A 21,613-nucleotide genomic window follows, 5' to 3' on the forward strand; every position below is an offset into this window, starting at 1 on the left:
GTTTTATCCATCATAAAAACAATAGAAAACAAAAGCTTTGACTGACAGCAAGTGCTCGATTATGCGGATTTCGCTTTTATTTACCTCGTATTAAACAGGTTATTTTGTACAGTAAATAATAGGGAAAATCGGGACCACGAAGTTTCTGTTAAGTAGTAAGCGGTTTCTCGATTAAGCGATCTCAGATAACGAGTTTCCACTGTAGTATCTGGCAGCATAAATGCACAGATTATACCGATGTAAATGAGCATTATTTGTTTTTAATCCTTGAATGTAACTAAGTGTTTTATCTCAACTTTATAATGAATTTGATCATTTTAAACAAAAAACAGTTTGCCATTTCTCAAGGGTTTCATAACCTGGGTAACATCACAAAATAAGTTCAGCTTAAGCGATCGAATAGCAACATTTGCACAGCATTTTTTGTGGGACAATTTAATATCAGGACATTCTTTGTATTCAGAATGCAATTCGATATGTCTGATGTGCGGCCCACAAAAAAATACTGTGCAAACGTTGCTATCCGAGCCTTTAACAGGATTGAATGGGCTTTGCCCATTTTTGTCCTGTTATGAAACAAGTTGTGGCAAACTGATTTGTTGCTTAAAATGTGTCAAATTCTTTACCAATTTAATCAAAATTGGAGCATTTTTGATTTTCTGACCCCTGTGGATCTGATAATTTGACATTTCCCCCCTTTATCAAGAACTATAGACCACTTGGCATGTGGCTCGTCATTGCCCGGCAGTATGCGCGCGAATTATGGCAATTTCTATTTTTCTTTGCCCTGCAGTGTGCGTACGCATCGTAGTTTGCTAAGGGCACATGCATTTTAAATCGCCCGCCACATTTAATATAGTACTAGAAAGGTATTGAACAGTGTAGCGGCTCGTTCAAGCATATCGATAGACGAGTCCCTCGCCTTTGTTGATAAACAGTGATGTCAAGTGGTCTATACTTTTTCTAAACCATGACTACAACAGCAGTACAATGGTACCCAGATTCAACTGTAAAATTGCACATGGGACCATTTTTGTTCTATTCAAATTAACATTTTCCCCCTACTTTCTCTTTTCTACTTTTTTGATGTTGCTTGGGAGGTCTTCTAGTGATACAACAAAAACATTGATGTTCCTGTTTTGTCCAGGTATACCCATTGGTTCGTAGATGAGGAAAATCATTATAAGTGACCTTTATTCTTTCACAATGAAAAGAAATTTGTGATACATCTGGACCACTGCTAAAATGACCAAACTACCACTTATATTTTGCACTGGTGATCCATCCTCAAAACAAGTGTCTTCCCAATTTCAGTCTGCTGTTATAAAATGGGAGTTTCTCAAGCATGCTTGTTGATTTGCATTGAATCTGTTGAGTAAATCTGTAGATCAATACACTGGTACCACCTAGCAGACGAAACCTCTTTCCTTGGTTGAGTTGAAAGCTATTTCCTCCATCTGGAAAACAATGAAATAGAACAAGAGCTAGAATTATATCACAGTCCAACACACATTTTTCCACCATTGTTATAACCAAAACAAGTTTTCTGAGTCTATTTATACAGTTTGCGATGCTCTACAATCCTGCTGGAAATTTGTTGCCACACCAGCACGTGCTGGTGTTAATATTAAGTAATCGCCAGAGCTAAATATGTGACAGTGCCGTATTATCAGTTTATAATAGCTGCAAATGCATGCACATTCAATTTACACTCCCCTCTTCCCCACCCCCCATTTTTCAATGTTGGGAGACTAAAATGTAGAAATGATGATGATGTCGTCCAAATCAATATTGGAGCGGGGAAGGATGTTGGCCAATTAACGCTCTGGTGTAGCAACATTTTTCGTCAGGGTTGTAGTTCATTAAAACATTTGGTGCAAGAATCAAGAAATCAGGTTTCCAAATGGAGAAACATGTTATGCAATTTGAACAACTAGGTTATCCAATCACGAAACCATGTTTCTTGGTATAAAAGCATGAACTTTTGTCTCTTTTTTAATTGTGCAACACCTAGCATATCTATGCACCATAACTTACATTTTGAGAACCTTATCCTTGCCTCCACTGGCTACTCTCTGTCCATCTGGACTCCAATCTACAGCATACACCTCATCAGCATGTCCTGGAAGATCTACAGCTATCTTGCCCAATTTGACATCCCATACTTTGAGTGTGCTATCTGAGCTACCGCTGCATAGGAGTCGACTATCTGCTGACCAGGCAACCTGAAAAAAGGTGATGTCGTAAAATAAAGTTCAGTATATGCAACAGGTATGATACTTATTTAACCCAGTTGTACACATAAACCTGTATATATAAGCCCCTCCCCCACATGCAGACTATCTATGGTACAATGCTAATAGGGAATGTGTATATATATTATGAATTTTATTATCTATTCATAATATAAATTGAATGGTTTGAGCATGATATATGAATTTATCAGTCGAAATATCAATTTGAAAGACTGAATCACAATATCCTAGTCAAGTGCAATAAGGCCAAAAATTGGCCCAGCATGTTGAGAAATTTGCCTAGATGAATTGGTGGAAAAAACAAAGGAACAACAAAATCAGGAATTTTAAATGAATATATTGAAGAATAAGATGTGAGCTCCTTGGTTGAATCAAAATATCATAATAAATATATCAAAACACACTCATATTACCTGGTAAACTCTGTTTACATGACCTCTATAAGATGTGATGTACCTGATGGAAAATTGAGGAGAGCGAGAGAGAGAGAGAGAGAGAGTTCTTAAAGTTTCATTTTTAACCATAACCAAGTTTACTGATGGATAAAATAAAATTAAAGAAAAAATCTCTTTATAGTAAGATTGATGATGAAATTTTACTATCAATTTAATAATTCAAATTTGTAAGAACTTCATTTTGACCCATTTAATCCTTCTGCTTCTCTCACTTTAAACCCTTCACACAATCCCAGAATCTGTATATAATGAATGGAAACTGCACAAATAGTTTAACATTTCACTGGTTCATGTCCTTTATGCCAGATGAAAAACTTATTCTCTTCTTGACTCCTCTGAGGTGAGATGGTGACTGCCCAGGGTTGAACAAAAACAAGCAGAAGTAGAATGTCAATGACATGCAAATTAGGGTAAATGTCTCATTTAAGACAGAAGAACATTGTTATATGCTTTTTAGGGTCAGGGGTTACTAACCCTAACCCCAACCCTAACCATAACCCCATAATCCTAATTAGCATATTGTGATGTTCTATCTTAAATGAGACATCTACCCAAATCAGGCATGAGACTGCACTTTCCTAAAAAAAACTGAGAAAATTTAAAACTGAGTTGGAAATTGAGAAAAAAGTACCAAAAAAGGCTGAAATTATATAAAGTTGCGGAATTTTGGACTAAAAAAAATTGAGTTTAAAAACTGAAAATTCTCATGTCTGCCAAATTATTCTAAGGGACAAAGCTTTCCAACCAAGAGTGCCAAAAGAGAAGGCTGTTTAAGGCCTAATGGATGTGACAAAAACACATGTCACATGTACATTTCGAACTACAAATCCCCACATGGGACTATGTATACATCAAATACTTACTTGCCCGTTCTTCCATCCCATAACTTGACAGATTTATCAAACGATGCACTCGCAATAAGTCTGGTGTCGGGAGAAAACATAACCTCATTAATAAGCTGCATGTGACCTGTCATTCTAGCAGTTGACTTCTTTTCCTTTTCCGGTTGCCATAGAAACAATGTGAAGTCATCAGATCCCGATACTAACCTCTCTGGCTCAGAACCCTGGGAAAGAAACAGTGCATAATCATACAGAAATCATCAGTTATACCAGAACCAAAAACATTGAAAAAAGAAAAAAAACCCTACTTGATCAAGCTTTACAGAATCCCAATATTGCTTTACAATTCTCAAACTATGTCTGACCTGATAACAACATAATGGGCTGCTCAGTGCTAGAAGTAGGCAAGTGCAATAGCTGCACTGTGAACATTGGGCAATTTACAGACAGTAGTATTGTACTCGGCTACACATGGCATCTATTGCACTTACCTACTTCTGGCACTGAGCAGTCGATATGACCGTAATAGAGAGCTTGCGAAATGAAGTTTGAAAATTTACTTTAACTGGAACCGCAACTCCAGAAATATCAGTTAGATTTCTTGCTCAAATTTACTCCAATGCGAACGTATGATTGGTTACTGCACCAACAGCGTCTTGTCGCTTAAACTTGGGACATGTGTATCAATGTGCGTTCAAAAGAAGGGCATGTGTAAGAGCTTGTAACCGACTGCATCAAAATGTATCTCTTTTGTTTAGTCAAGTGGTTATTAGTCCCACTTCAAGACAAAAGACTCTATCTCAGGCGCTTTGTTTGAATAAACATGAATGAACTCGCGATACCACTCAATGAGGATTATGTCGGGACCCAGCGCTACTCTCCTTATCATAATTATTATTTTGAAGCTAGCTATACGTTTTAATTAATATTCTCAAGATAGGCCTATATATATTATTTAATAAAGGCTCGTCAGCTTTGTCTATTTCATATTCTAATTTACTACGCAAAGCCTAATGAAACACCTATTCTTTATTTCTTTCCCCTCATTCTCAATCTCTCTACCCTTCCCTCCTGTTTCCCCTCCCCTACCTTCTCCATATTTTCCCTCCCTCTCTCCTCTATCTGTACTCGCTCTTTCAAACTTCCTCCTATAATACCCCAGTCGCACTCCTGTTTCCCCCTCCCCAGTGATGTTGTCAGGGTTTTTTCTGTTAGGAGGGCGTGGGGCTATTCTCAAAGGGAAACATTTGTTCAAAAATGGGCAAAATATGGCAGAAAAAGGCCTAAAAGCATAAAATATCACAGCGGCCAGCATCCAACAGGGGAGGGTCAAGAAAGAAGACAAGATGTCCCATGGGGGAGCTGTCCCTCCTCCTTGGCTACAGTCAATGCACCTCCCTGTCCACTTCCAATACCCTCCCTCTCCTTCTCCCTACCCCTTCTCTTACCAGGCACAACCTATGATATGTTATATTTAAAAATGTTATGCACCTGCTTTACTCTTCCAGAAGTATTGTACACTGCTTGCTGAAGTAAAACCAGGCCATTTTTACGGGAACTTAATCCCCTTGAAGTTGAAGTCATGACAAAACTTCATTTCGCAAACTGATTTGGTGTACGTGATGAGCACACACAAAAGTGTGACGTTTGGAACAAAAATTTATTTTAATATAATTCATTCAGTAATTTTCAGCAACATGTGGCATGTTTTTTACCCAAACCAAATTAGATTTCCAATAATTGGTCTATTAACTAGATAATACATAAGAGGTAATTATGTAGTCTATGAGGAAATATGCAAACTATTGTTCTTAAATATGACGTATTTTCATCATAATTTACGGCACACTATAGATTCTCGCGTTAACTTCTACTTCAAGCGGCTTTAATGGCAGAGTGGTTTTGAATACATAATCCTCTATAATCCTCTAGATGTTAAAGTTTGTGGTTTCAAACTTCATTTCGCAAAGTCTCTATTATCTAAGCTCAAGCTCCTGTGATACCTTAGATATCATGTTTGCATGTAATTTACATCCACTCTTTATGGCCTTTTTTATCAAGTTCAATCCCGTGCACGAAATTGGCAAATCCATTGAGTCCTTCACACACAGACACAAAATATCGCACCACACTGACAGGTGAGATCACTACGCACATACCATGTTATGTGCAATGCAAACAGTACACACAGCCGCGAAATTCTATTTGCACCCAACTGTGCTCTATTGTCTCATATAACATGGCTAAGAACCAATGAAATTATAGGAAAAAGGACAGTTGTTTAAGAAACTTCATTTACACCTAGAAAAAGTTGTTCAGTTTCATAACCATACAATGTTTCTAATTAACCCTAACTCCCACTGGGGTTGGTCGCAGGTCCCCTGTGCAGGGTCTTAGCTAGAAATTCAGGTTTGCCCGTCATTTGAATAAATTTGCCTGTCCCAATTTGGCCTTTAAAACATTTACCAGACTTCTACAGCCCATTTGGGGGTTCAAAGAGTTCAAATATGTGCTGCTATAGCCTTGTTTTGCAAACCTGGTCTACTAAAAAGGTCAACATACTTTCTAAACACCTACAATTATAATGTAGCATCTGTCAAAGGCATTAATTTGCCCGTCCCAGGAGCAAACTCCCCGTCTAAAATGACGGCCAGACGGGTAGCTAGCTAAGACACTGCCCCTGTGTGTTGCCAACCCCCTATCCAAGTAAACAGGAAGCACTCAGGCTGTTGGAATTTTATGGTTAATATACTTATATTGTTTTGTGCTAGTTATGCTTACCTTCACAGAATTATATCTTTCTAGTGCTTTCTTTGATAATTCTTCAGCTGAAATATTAAAACATTTGAAAGACATGATTTATCAATATCAGGAGCATACTTAAAAAAATATTGCACCCATGTACAACATTCTACCTATTCTATTAAGATTTTCAGGTTGTACTTCAACATATTAAAATTTGTGATAAAGTATATCATTACATCTACACGGTCAATTTCCAAATTAAGATGAGAAATTCTAAATATTTAATGGTAGCAATCTTAAAAACAACAATGCATGGAAAGTTTGAGGGGGAAATGACATTTTAATATAACAGACTTACATGTCCAGCTAAAAATTGCCAGTGTCAGTGGCGTAGATTTCTTTTTGACATGGGGGGATGGGGTTTAGTGAATCCAGCACCTTTTGGCGACATAATAAGCTTATGGTACAAATGCGCGCGAAGCGTGCAAAAAATTTTGGCATATTAAAGCTAAACTGATAAAATATGGTGCAAAAGTGGGATAAATTCATGCGAAGCGCGACAAAATTTTGTACTTTTGGGGCTAAAATGGCCAAATATGAGGTTAATTAATTTGGTCAGAAACCCACATACTGGCGCCAACATTGGGGGATGATTGTATGGACCATCCCCCGCAAAATATTGGGGATTTATCCCCCATCCCCCAGGATCTACACCTATGGCCAGTGTCATGGTTAGATGGGCTTTAGGGCAGGGTGAGACAAGAAAGTTGTGTTGAAATATCTTAAATGGGCTATTCCAGTTGAAATCCATACACCTCTATGGAAGACATGACCTTAATCTTCCACACAGGGAGTGTAGATTTCAAATAGAGTCACCCATTCAGGTAACCCCAATTATAATTCGCTCTCCCTGTGTTGAAGATTAAGATCATATCTTCCATGGGGGTGTATGGATTCCTACAGAAATAGCCCAATTCATTATAAGGTGTGTTAAATTTGGTAAGATCACACTATATTTTACAGATATCTGACCAAGATAGATGACATACCGGATTCTTTGATATCTTTATGTACAACTGTTGCATGTGTTGGATCAAAGGCACCTGTTCTCATCACATAGTCTGTACTTAATGCCATTGTATTCACCCAATGACCATGACCTTGTAAGGTTCTACATAACACACCCTGAAATATAAACAAATCAACAAGAAGTCTGAGAGATTGTTACCAATTGTGGGTTTAAACATCATGTTTAGGTTATATCCATAAAATTTATTCAAACATTACTTGTGATTTTAAACTTTAAGCTTGATTAATAACTTCTGTTGTTTAAAGGAATTCAACCATGTAACATCAATGACACCATTTAAAAAAAAAATGCTAACGTGAACATGACATCAAGTGTTTCTTTTATTTTACAAGGGCAGCTTTTGCTGTGTGAAGGTAATAAATATGCAGACACATGTATCCAATGCAGAAAAAGAGCTAGTAGTTCGGGGGATAAAAAGTTTGCCTCCAAAAAATCTGGCAAAAAATAATGTGCTACATGGAATTTCTATTTCTCTTGCATGTTTAACCACTTTCTTGGCACTTTACAACCAGATTTTTTGATCTTTTTGCAAAAAGCCAAAAAGTCTAAAATGCATCAACTGCAAAGCACTACAAGGTAAATCTGATTTCACATTGCTAATAGCATATGGGTTACTGAGATACAGCCTGTTTTCTTGGCCTATTATAATATGCATTGTATTCCTAATTCTACTCACATCAGCTGCTCTCCAGACTTTGATGGTCCTATCTTGTGATGCTGTGTAGAGTAAACCTGTACCTCCCCATTTGATACAAGTAACAGACTGAAGATGACCTGATAGAATCTTCTCACATTTACCCACAGCTACATCCCATATTCGTATTGTCCCATCCTATGAAATGAGTCAAACAATTCAATCAACTAGGATATGTCTTAGCCATGAAGTCTTCAATGCTTCATGCAGATGGTTGGTTTTGACATGATGGTGAATCAGTCAGATATGTCCTTTTTTTATTTTTGAGCCAAACAACAGAGGTAAAACAAAGAAAATTGGAATTTACTACCATGCAGCGCCGTTGTCACCAATGCATGCTATGGTACGATCCTTTGATGTGTGTATCACCGTCCCGCTTGCCATGTACGTACTATGTTATGAACACTGTGTGAACGTTCGACTAATATTTCCATTGTAATAATTAATCGACGGTTCCTGCGCTTTATTCAAAATCTCGGATTTTGACAAAACTGCAGCACCTAAGTCTTGATTTTTGCAGGGTATGTTACTTTAAGGGATCTAAAATGAGCGTTTATTGCGTTTCGACAGTATTTTTTGTAGGACATGAGAGCACCTCAGACCTATCGAATTGCATTCTGAATACGAAGCATGTCTTTCTGATATCAAATAATTTTCATTTTTTGAAAATCACAATATAATATAAATTTTATGACAAATTATAAAGATTTGATATTTTTTCAAATTTTTGATATATAACAGTCCTCAAGTAAATTATATAAATCTAATGATATAGGCCTATTCTTCAAGTGTATGTAGTAGGAGGAAAAAGTCGACGGTCAATTGAAAATTTTGACCTTTCATATTGAAGATATGGATTTTTTTCCCAAAAAGACCTATTTTTTTGGTGTTTTGGGAAAAAAATCCATATCTTCAATAAGAAAGGTCAAAATTTTCAATTGATCGTCGGCTTTTCATTCCACCTACATACACTTTAAGTATAAATATTCAGATTTATAAAGTTTACTTCAAGTACTGTTAAATATCAAAAATATCAATTTTTAATGATTTGCCATAAAATGTGTATTAAATTGCTAATTTCAAAAATCAAAATTATTTGATATCAGAATGACATTCTTCGTATTCAGAATGCAATTCGATATGTCTGATGTGCTCTGATGTCCCAAAATAAATACTGTCCAAACGCTCATACCCCAGCCCTTAATAAAGTACATTACAATTGTGTGAAAAAATATTGAGGGCATCCTCCTCAGCAAATGTTACAATGTGGCTTTAACTTAACTTTGTTGCATAAATTAAATGAGGGGAAATGATCTGTTATGGGCGGAAAAGAGATTTTCAAATGCATAAATGTCTGCCATATGAAACTGCTATATGAAAGTCAGTAATATTAATGTAAAATTTCATAAAATCAAAATGATCATCGTAGCACACTATATAAAACAATAAAAACATGTTTCTGTATTTTGGGTTCACCCACAAAATGAGTGCAGCAATGAAATGTAAACAAGACTTTTGAACATTAATGGGAAAATGACCAGTAATGCTGAAGATCAGGGTGATTAAAACAAAGAAAATTAAAAGCTCCTTCATGTTGGGTGCACTACTGGAGCACCCTAAAAGTATGTGTTACTCTACAGAATAATTACACTTGTATCTCACCTCATAAGCCAATTGGAGACAACATATATTTCATGATTGGACGGTACATCATTACTGTATTTGTCCAAGTTATTGCCTCTTTCCCAATCATCACTAACGCTAATTATGTCATATATGATACTCACTTTTGAAGCACTAGCTAATCTCCTACATTCTGCATTGAGATGGAATGGTTCCCATGCCAACCATGTTATCCACTGCTTGTGCCCTGTGAGTGTGTGCCCTATCTGCTTGCCAGTTTGAGGGTCCCATATTAATACCTGGAATGAAATAACAAAAATATGTTAAGAACAAGACATAGTAAATGTTCATTTTTTAAGATGTTAACCTCAACAGCATATACATTTATAGCTATGTTTGAATATGAATGTCTTGTTTAAGATCAGCAACTATTTTAAACTGTTGTGATATAGTAGTTCATAGCATCTTGCGAATGGTATTGAGCTTTGGCAAAAATTGCATTGCTCATTTCAAATTCATAGTGAGTGTGTAGAAGAATTCAAATATCACAGATATACTTTTGTAGGTCCTGTGGTTCTTGAGTTATGTTGCAAAGAGGGCTGAAACAACAACACTTTTGTAAAACGTACATAACTCATTAACAACAAGAAATCAAGCAAGTTTTCAAAGTATATGATTTGTAGAATCAACGTTTGCAAAACATCAAAGTCTTATTTGTCAATCATATATTGATTCAGATACTAAAAATTGATTTTTTGCTGCTACCCTTAATGCATCAAGATAAACTAAGGCACTAGAAAAAAATTTGTTCGATCTTTGGATCGACCGTTGATGCTGCTTCGATGTTTGTTATTAATGACCTATCAACTAATTAATCAGAATTAATCCTAAATTTATATTGGTCAATATCGCTACAGGCAAAAATTACTATATTATCACTATTAACAATAGTACATTAATTGATTTCCTAAATAATAAGGATCGACCAAGCATCGATGGACGATCGAATGATCGAACTAATTTGTTTCTGGTACCGAAATATGTTGCAAACATCTGAAAACAAAAATAAAGACTTAGTTTCTAAATTCTAACAGAAGTTTCATTTTAAAATATTTATCAATCACTTTTTTTCATAGAAAATGTGTATGTGGGCATGAGTGTGTACTTGTAATGGGATATTCCAGTTGAAATCCATATACCCCCTATGGAACACATTACTTTAATCTCCTACACAGGGGGTGTAGATTTCAAATGGAGTCACCCATTTAGCTAACCCATCTAGAATTCATACTCCCTTTGTGGGAGATTAAGGTCATGTCTTCCATAGGGGGGTGTATGGATTTCAACTGCTATAGCCCAATTCCTGGAAAATATGGACACTTGCATAAAATTAACATTCAAACTGGGGATGGGCTGCAAATAACCTTGATATGCATTTGAAAATGCTTCAGTCATGGTTGAGTTTGAATGTAATACAAAATTGTGTATGGCCCAATTAGGCAGTCTAAAAAGGGGCCGGGTGAGTGTATTCACTGTACAGTAGGGGTGTGTGTTAGTGACAATTAATTACCTGACTACTTTTACATCCTGATGCCAATTTCCTACCATCTGGTGACCATGCTATAAACAAAACCCAGTGTTTGTGACCTGCAAATAGTAAACAACAAATAAAATCATTTCATGTAAAATGACGCAGAGGCTGACTACAATGACTTGACCTCTGGGTAGACAATTTTGATTACCCTGTGCCTGTCTTGGTTGGTCTAAGCACTAAAGCAAAGCTCCAAGTCACATGGTATCATCATTACCTGGCAGCATCATAAGTGAATCTTTATTTTCATTAAATTGGTTTACAAGAGAGTTATACCGCTGAGTACTTGACAACATGCTACTTTGAAGCATTGCCTTGCAAAAATTCACTGCACCCATCCTTAACATGCATAAATGTGAATGCATGTGAATGTAAAATACTTCCAACATTCAGAGGAAAGAAAATAACTGCTGAGCAACAGTAATATACAATAAATTTGACTAATTTTACATAATGAAACAAATCTTTTCTTCAACATTCACATTTTCAGCATGTTACATATATCATGATGAGTGACCATTGCTAGTGCCCCAGCTGGTCTGATTTATACACTTCAACAGTCTATCTTTACAAAATTGGACTGCTTGGTTGTTCCCTCACTTCTGCATTTTTATCATCCAGTTGACACTGTGCTTATGCTACGAAGCATATGCACGTACAGACTTTTGAATATGGGATAGATTTTGTGACTTCCATCAACAGTCACTGTATCCTGCCTAGCATTAGTAGTGATATGCTTACCTTTGCAAGTGAAATGTGGTGTTTCTGTGTAGACATCCCAAAATCGTACAGTTGTGTCTCCAGACCCACTTGCCAAATATCTAGTAGCAAAAAAAAATCACATCGTCGGTAAGCAAGAAAGTTGCACATAACTTCTATAGAGACAAAATCAGATCCTGCCAGGCCAAAAGGAACGCAATTTGCAAAATAAAGTTACTAATATCACCACTAGGGTGATTCACAAAAAATGAAATTGGTATTTTTCAACGGGACACCCCCTCATTTTGTTCATTTTGGTAATAAAATCATACCTGCAAAATATGAAAAAAATTCAAAAAGTTTAGGGGTGCTACCGGTCAATGAACTTTTGTACACAAAGTCAATGGGATTTATGAGCCATTTTCTTTACAACACAAAAAGCCATGTTAATTTTCCCTGATTGTGCCAAAAATATTTGATCATAGTGTGAGTAATGTCCTTAAAATAAATGCTAAAGAAAATTGTAAAATTTTAACCCGCTTTCCAGAAAATTGCATTTTGTGAAAACTGTTACATTTGGGGCAAGGCAGTTGCTGGAACAGCCAAAATATTATGGTACTTGGCTAATATAAAGTTGTGTTTATGGGGCTCTAGTTCTTTCTTTTTTTTTTAATGTTTTTTTTTTTGTTGTTTCTTTGTTTTTGATGTGTCAAAATGATTGAAATGTATGTAGGTTTGTAACTGTAAATTATGTTATTCAAGTGTTGAATGTGTGTAGGTTTGTAATTTTATGTAAGTGTAGTGTAATGTTTAATGTGTAATCCAGTAGTAAATGTGTCTTAGCCACTCTAGCTCTTGTCACAAGTACCTTGCACAAGGTGTAGTTTTGAACTGGCCACTATCCAATGTTGTGACCCCAATTTATATACATTTCTTTTCAACCATGGTGAATCTAATCCTTCCTGTGGTCATTCAATTCAAACAATACAAATCTTCAACAGGTATGGCCATAATGACCACCCCTGATACAGATGTATGGATTTTGATAGTTACTATTACATAAGATTTCAAAAGCTGGTATCACCATTGGGGTAAACTAATATGTGAAGAATTTTAATCTTTTTTTATCAACAGTTCAGTTCAATAAGGTATAAATTTGGGGTGCCTGGTTGGATTCCAGGGGATATCCCAGGGTATTCTTTTCTTGAGCTACACCCTCTGTCACTTTTGAAACATTTTTTATTATTACAGTCAACTATGAACTTTAATTTGGTAAAAACCCATGTTTTCACCAAGTTAGGTATATCATTGAACATTTACTTCAGTTTTGCAAGCCTGGTAGACTTTTTAGGCCCTGAAATAAGCGTTTGAAATTTTTAACAAAAAATCCCATTGACTTTGTGTACAGAAGTTCATTGACCGGTAGCACCCCTAAACTTTTTGAATTTTTTCATATTTTGCAGGTATGATTTTATTACCAAAATGAACAAAATGAGGGGGTGTCCCGTTGAAAAATACCAATTTCATTTTTTGTGAATCACCCTAATCACCACCTTGCCTTGTCCAGTAACCAAACATGTTATTGCTTAAATCAAAACATCCCTAGCATGCTTGGCTACAAATGTTTGAGCTTTTAATAGTAAACAATTTATACATAAGAATAAGTGTAATAAATTGCTTTAGCTGTACTGAACTAAACAGCTGGATCTTCAATGCTCCCCTTTACTGTATATGCCCATGTTGTATCATAGTGTAGGCAACTGGGTGTGATCCCTGGCAATGGGGCAGCAATGTTGTTTTGGCTCTGACCAGCACCTGGGCAAGGATATTGTTAACAGGAGTCACCATCCCTCAAAACTGGATACATGTGGTAGAGCACTAGACTCATAATCCAGGTTCAAATCCTGCTATAACCAACTTGTTTTTACTCCCTGCGTTCTACCACTGATACCATCCTGACTGAGCACAATACAATCAAAACCCCTATGTCAGCTGAACGCAGGACCTTCTCCTATGTTGCGCCACGCACCTGGAATAGATTGGTATTAGGGAATCACAATCAGTGGGTATTTTCAAGAGGGTTCTAAAGTCACATTTGTTTCCTTAGATTTTGTAGCCTTTTATCACAGGCAGTTCTGATTTTTTTCCTTTATGTTCTTTTGCTCTGTTTCTTGTTTTTTGAGCACTTCATTCTAAATGTAGCAGCGCTATTTAATGTATGTAATTTTGGGTAATTTGCTTTTATACTTCCTACCAATTTCTTATCTAATGTACTATTGTTTTCTCCATATTTCTACCTGTTTCTCAATTTCACAATTGCCACCTTCGGACTGATTGCATCAGTTTGAGTTACCTGCCCAAAAATAGTGACTTACATGCACTGTATTCATACAACTACATACCTTCCATCAGGACTGAATGCTACTGATATAACTGCTTCAGCATGGCCCTCTATTGAGCTGGTACATCTCGTTACAGCACGCACCCTAAACACAGCCTGTGGTTGGTATACTATTTGCAAAACTTTCTCTGTCTCCTGGCTCTCTGCATCAATGATGTCACCAAGGGTTTGGGTTATTTCAGTGTCATCAACAAAGAAGGAGTATGGAACAGTTTCTTCCTGAAATGAAAAGAGTTCAACAAATTTCTTTTTCAATTTTGAAACTATATATAAAATAACTAGAGAGGGACACTAACATGTAAAAAGACAGAGAGAGGAATATTAAGGTGGCACTATACCCCCTGATAAATTTTGTGACTAATTTTGCATTTTTCTCAAAAAATAACTACACACTGGTCAGGTGGTGAACGCCGTGCATTCTCTAACTTCAGTAAATTTCATTTGTTAGCCGTGTAATTGAATGGGATTATTTTGAAATTTTAAAACGCTTACAATATCACAAACAAGTAGGCCTATATTAATAAATAACATTAATTAATACAAGCTAAAACCGTTGAGGTTCAATAACGAACCCCACAAAACTAACCTTCAAATTAATTAAATACAGTAAAATTTGATTGTCACTGGGTGAGAGTCCCTGTGACGGTTTAAAAATATGTTGCCGTGTTGCCTATGGTGCGGAATGTTGCAAGTACCATGGCGGTGGTTTTAGTATGCTCTTGCGTAAAAATTGAGTCAGCTTGAAAATTACCTGGATAAGGAACTTATTGCTAATTCTGGCTGTGAATTCTGGCTACGGATCAATGCATTGTGTGTGCAACACACTACTGTGTGTGCAACACACTACGGTATATATCACTGGGCTTCTTTTAAATCTTATTTTTCAAGGACATATTTATCACTTTCTAGCTATACCTTTTTGATGAGAGCATTACATATCATCTGCAATTTTTCAGCTGTTACATCAACAGGGAGGTCAAATGGTGTCCCTGTTGTTTCCCCCGTCTCGCTCACGAATTGAGCCAAAATCCGCTGTCCTTCCTCCATAGTGCTACCAACACCTGAAAATACAGAATTACAAAGAGTTTTAAATATCCATGGTAACAGTAAACAAACACAATATCTTTGCTACATCTGTTTTGAGAGTGTGCTTACTGTGCTATGTGAGCATTCAAAGTAAAAATAGGGATTTGTTGTTGTTGTAGCCCGACACATCATGGCCCTAGTGGCTCCTTCCTCACCATTGGCAGGACACCTTAGGGCCGTGAGTGGCATGACCTCCGATCTATTGCACTAACCGGGGCACATGGAGGCAGCCGCACTGAACTCAAGTTGCAGTTTCAAAGGTTCACCCTGCATTCATAAAAGTACTCACGTCACATGCTTAGGGCCACGATGTGTCACTGTTGGGCTACCCCTTACCGTACCGTACGGCAAAATATCCAATTCTCGATCATGAGAGCATTATGCATTTTTACTTCTACTAGGCAACAGAGTGCATACATTAATATTACTTAATTAATGAACACCAACTTCCCATTGGAATTACACAGAGCTCCTCCGCTTCCTGCTCCACCCCTGACTAATTAACTTTATTAAGCTGTTGTAAGTAATTAATACATTTGATCAACTGTATTTGTTATTATTTCATTAAATTAAATAATTTATCTTCAAAATAAGACCAAAACCATTTCTTCATGATGGATTTTAGCAAAAATATCGGAATAAGAAGAAATTTATTTTTGGAAAATGTGACAGCTCCACCTTTTTTGGGTGCCCACCTCAAAATACTTGACCATGATGTACCTGATGAACTGCGTACAAATTGCGTCAGCATACTTTCTGTGCATGCGTGGAACAACACAATCGCGCGACCTAAGCCAAGGCTAAGGCCTAGTTCACCACGTAAACTTGTATGGCTCAAAATTCGGACCGCTCGCCATTAAGTTTACTGCTTTCTGTGTTTTGAAATTTGTTGACGTTTTAATGATCCCCGATCGATTATTTTAGCTGTGTCACATCACGTGCATGACGCTAGTAGGTACCAGCCAAACTTCAGAAAAAAAATCACGATCGCCGATAACGATGTGATATGGGACTTACATAGGATTACACAGAGATATTTCTTGCCAAAATTTGACCATTTCTAGACTAGCTTGGCCCTACTTTGTCTGCGTATATGAAAAAGGACAGTCTTAAGTAAGTAAATGTGCAACGCTTTTGATGTTTTGGGAGACTGGGAGGGATCAGAACAAAAAAATGATGGAGCCTATTCTTGACTGTGTAATATTCCTTCAACCAGCTGCCGTGCGGTAACACTAACAGTCTTATACGATGGACAGATAAAATCAGTTTGTGAATGAGGACATCGTATTTAAGTTCTAGGTAACCCAGGCAAACCTTAGTTAACACATTTGCTAGTCAGCCAAATTCGCCGACAATGTCAATGCATTTTTACATAGAAATTTAAAACAAGTGCCCGAAGAAAGAAACCTACATAAATATGTTTTCTATACTTCACTTGACCCAAATATGTGATTTTTTATGGTGATAAGTCACCCGCACATGGAATTTTAGAGGATTTGGATAGCAGTTCCATTAAAAAAAAGCTGCTATCATAATGAGACTTAACACTTCCTACGACAAAGTGATTCAGAAGTGAATCACTTGGGTCATGTGACATCAAAATAATTTGTCCTGCCCTTTGAGCTAATGTCAACACGATAAATCATTCATAAAAATTGTAAAAAATCGCACAAATCGCTTTTGAAATACACCTAATTTGAAACAGCTGTCCCGTCTCTCTCTGATGACATTTTTATCCCGTTTTTTTTTTTAATTAGGATTTTTCCTTTTAAAGGCTATTTTTTACACGTTGACCCTTTACCTAGCCTCAATCCCTTGAAAATCAGGGGGCAAAGTAAGCATGTAAGGCATGTCTATGAGCCAAACAGCCAAAACCCTGGGATCGCGATCGCCAAAAAGTATCTAAAAACGCCACGGACTATTTTCAGATTTGTCATTGATGTGGTTTGTGTGACACGAAAATGGCGACATTCAGTGAATTTGACAAACTAAATCGCGTTTTTCAAGACCAATCAGATAAAAGTGATAGTGAATTCGAAAGTTTTAGGAAGAATGGAAATCAGGGCAACTTTGGGAGTGACTCAGGACCCAATATAGCTGTTGACAGCGATGAACAAGCATCGGGGAGATTTCGATATGTGACTCCTCGCCACAACTGAGCCCGGATGTCGCCAGTGCCACTATTGAGATATGCTCCATCGAACTTAACAATAAACAATAGGAAAGAAAGGATTTATTGACTGTTTTATTGATTTTTCACTACTTAAATGTCAAGTACTATAGACATGATATACATCATTTTAAAGCTAATTTCAAGCAGAATATTTTGGTTGAATATCTCAAAAATGATGATTGGCGACTTCAGGGCTCAGTTGTGCGAGGGTCACATATATGAAAGCTGTGGGGCAATTTTCAATACGTGATGGTAATGCACTGCATTTCACGTATGATTCTTGCTCCATCGCCAATCATAAAATACATCAGGGCAGCGTGGCATTTCGCGAGTAAGCAGTTATGCAGAATAGATATACCCCTGTATGTAAGTTTGTCTGTTTTGTGTGTGTGTTTGTTTTATAATTTGATATTTTCATAGGTTCAAAATAAATAAATATTCAATAACAGTACATGACACGTACATGTACATAGGATTTGGTTCACCTCGAGTTCTGTAGTGACGTTCATTTGCATTTCGGTGACCGCAGTATTAGAAATTTAGAATTGTGCGAGTAAAGTTCATCGCAAAGAATGTACACGCAAGCGTACAATTGCGGTTTGTCCACACGCTTGCGTCACAAAAGCGAAAAAGCATTGACATCATCGTCACTAGCTATCGAACTTGAAAGTCATGAATGCAGTGAAAGTTGAAGCGACATGCAATGCATGCATATCATGCATATGATTTACATTCAGTGTTTTTATTTTATTGAAAAAAAATTGGCTTTCGTAAATTGACAGTGAAATACTAAAAAAATAATAATAACATTTGCTCTAACTGATCAGTTTTTATATTTTATTTGCATTTTATTCACAAATAAATGTATAAATAATATTTTGATACATTTGAGTAAATAATATAAACTCAACACAAAATCTACACAATCTAGAGAATTTTATTTGCAAAAATCAGTAACCGGCAGCTATTATAAAAGCACCCAAAAAACACCCAATTTCTCAAAATGGCTGCCCTTGGTCGTAGGAAGTGTTAAGATCTAGAAACACCCCCGAAATGCCGTTTTGGGGAATTTTGCTAGCTGAAACTTTTTGATGAAAGTCAATCTTTGACAAGATGTAACTTTGCTAAGGAAAGTGCTATGAAAAAATGGTTTTCAGTTTTGGCTTTGTTTACTCAAGGAGCTTTAATTTGATATATGAAATGATGCAGTTTGATGGCAAATTTGAATTCACCTAGGATACCTATAAGTTCCTTGTACTAGCTAAGGCCGTGATTGGGCAATTCTCAAAAGATGTGCTTGCTCCGTAAGCGTGTGGGCTTTGCGTAGTACCCTCAACGGCAACGCAATATCTGTTGTGCCGAGTTGGCTCTCATGTCATGATCGATTTGTTCGGCTCAAAATTAAGGGGACATACCTGATAGTAAAAGCTAACATTTTATGGAAAAGAAATAATAATCTATTTTTAATATAGAAATGTTATAGAAATATTACAATATAGCTTTAAACTAATTGTCTTAATCCGAGTTTTATATTTATTATATTATATTTTTTTTTAAAAACTCTGATCAGAATAAAGGCAGGTTGGAGTTGCTTTGGAAGATTCAAAGACATTCTATGTGATAAAAAGTTACCAATGTATCTGAGAAGTAGAATGTTCAACCAGTGTGTATTGCCAACAATGACATATGGGGCAGAAACATGGACAACAACCAAGTACCTGGAACAGAAACTACAAACAGCCCAAAGAGCAATGGAAAGGAAGATGCTACACATTACCTTAAGGGATAAAATCAACTAGACTAAGCTGTGGTCTAACCCACGAACACAGCCGTGTTGTTACCCCTAATGACCTTTGACCCCAAAATATATGAAAACGGCCATAGACATTGGCTAATGTCAATGCATGGGTGCATGTGGCACCACTTTGCTATGTTACTTGTGGCAGAAGGGCCATTTTGAAGGTTTTTCGTCTCAGACGGGAAGTGACCCCTTAATGACATTTGACAAAAAAAAAAAAAATACCACATATGAATTGGGTACCCACAATTCATGTGTGAACATACCGTTACTGTCCTATGTTTTTCTTAGCAAATAAAAAATTTTGACGGTTTTTCGTTTTATACCGGAAGTGACCCCTTAATGACATTTGACCCCAAATAAAAAAATACCACATATGAATTGGGTACCCACAATTCATGTGTGAACATACTGATACTGTCCTATGTTTTTCTTAGCAAATAAAAAACATTGAAGGTTTTTCGTTTTATACCGGAAGTGACCCCTTAATGACCTTTGACCCCAAATCTGTGAGGACCCCATAGACACTGGGTAATAACAATGCATGTATGCAAGTGGTGTTACTGTCCCACGTAATTTGTGGGAGAAGAAGCATTTTAAAGGTATTTCGTTTTGTACGGAAGTGGCCCCTTAATGACCTTTGACCCTAAATAAAAAAATACCACATATACACAGGGTAACTACAATTTATGTGTGAACATACCGTTACTGTCCTATGTTTTTCTTAGCAAATAAAATTTTTGAAGGTTTTTCGTTTTATACGGAAGTGACCCCTTAATGACCTTTGACCCCAAATCTGTGAGGACCCCATAGACACTGGGTAATAGCAATGCATGTGTGCAAGTGGGGTCACCGTCATACGTAATCTGTAGGAGAAGAAGCATTTTGAGTTGAAATCACGTTTTTGACCCCTATGACCCCAGCGTGACCTTTGACCCCACGAGTTTCATATGACATGTAGGGGCATGGTCAATGATGGTTGTGACCAAGTTAGATCCAAATCGGTGTAAGCATGTGAGTGCTAGAGCAAATGTAATGGTCGGCAGAAGAAAGAAAGAAAGAACCTGTAAGAAAAAAGACACAGCCGTGACTAACGTCACGGCTGTGTAAGAACACTGAAATAAGACGTCATACTCAAGTCAAAGACATTATGGTGAAACTCAAAGAAGCGAAATGGAGATGGGCAGGTCACCTGGCACGAAGGGAAGATAACAGATGGACTAAACGGCTAACAGAATGGCAACCAAGAACAGGCAAAAGATCAAGAGGAAGACAGAAGAGGAGGTGGCGTGATGACATTACTGCCTACATGGGCATGGGACCTACATGGACAAGAAATGCAAGAGACAGAGAACAGTGGAAGAATCATGAAGAGGGCTACGTCCAACAATGGTCGAACACAGCCTGGTGAGGTGAGGTGAGGAGTTTTATATGTACATGGTAGTCGAATTCTGCTACCCCGTTTTTTTAACAACTCAACCCCGTCCGGATTTTATATTTTGAAGCACATAATAATTACAAGAAGATTCACACATAACGGTTGTCATTAATATTTTTCAAATAAAAACTCGTTTTTCTTGTCACCTATGTGCTTGATGAACAAAACCGATTTTACCTACCTTTTCAGTAAGCTTATAAACGATCACTTGCACAACAACACGATGCACGATGGTTGGTTAAGGGCGCTCACCACTATAAAATATTTGCGATTTCTTTTAGGATCTGGAATGAGCGTTTTGAGCGTTTCGACAGTATTTTTTGGTGGGACATGAGAAAAAAATAGGCCAAATGCAAAGTTATAAAGAAATGTTAAAATAACGAACAGGCGCGTGCCCAGGGGGGGCCTTCGGGGCTTCAGCCCCCCGGGTCTTTAAAAAAAAAAAAGAGGAGAAAGAGAAAGAAGGGAGAAGGAAGAGAGAGAGAGAGGGAGGGAGAGAGAGTGGCACCTAAAATCAAATGGGGAGAAAAAAAAGCACCTCAAAAGTGGATCCATAGGCCTATTCACAAATTTTGAAGGAAATTTGAACACAGTTATATAGCCTCTTTTTCGGTCAAATTTCCCGAGAATGGAGCTGAATGGAAAATATTCCTATAAATAGATGCATAGGCCTATGCTCCAAAATAACCAATAATAATGTAAAAATGTTGCACCAAATGCCTT

At 37.0% G+C, this 21,613-nt stretch overlaps 1 protein-coding gene across 1 annotated transcript; it reads right to left on the bottom strand.

The window, feature by feature from the left end:
- Nucleotides 1–216: 216 nt before the first annotated feature.
- Nucleotides 217–21,183, bottom strand: LOC140155159 (notchless protein homolog 1-like). Its single transcript, XM_072177890.1, has 13 exons — nucleotides 21,072–21,183; nucleotides 15,311–15,456; nucleotides 14,397–14,614; nucleotides 12,037–12,116; nucleotides 11,275–11,351; nucleotides 9,869–10,003; nucleotides 8,064–8,219; nucleotides 7,347–7,482; nucleotides 6,334–6,380; nucleotides 3,574–3,776; nucleotides 2,669–2,711; nucleotides 2,038–2,225; nucleotides 217–1,457 (listed from the first exon to the last, which is right to left on the bottom strand). The coding sequence occupies exons 2-13, from the start codon at nucleotides 15,440–15,442 to the stop codon at nucleotides 1,445–1,447; spliced, it is 1,428 nt and encodes a 475-aa protein (XP_072033991.1). The 5' UTR covers nucleotides 15,443–15,456; nucleotides 21,072–21,183; the 3' UTR covers nucleotides 217–1,444.
- Between the last annotated feature and the right edge of the window lie 430 nt (nucleotides 21,184–21,613).

This window comes from Amphiura filiformis, chromosome 6 (assembly GCF_039555335.1).
Source record: "Amphiura filiformis chromosome 6, Afil_fr2py, whole genome shotgun sequence".
In the NCBI taxonomy this organism is placed as follows: Eukaryota; Metazoa; Echinodermata; class Ophiuroidea; order Amphilepidida; family Amphiuridae; genus Amphiura; species Amphiura filiformis.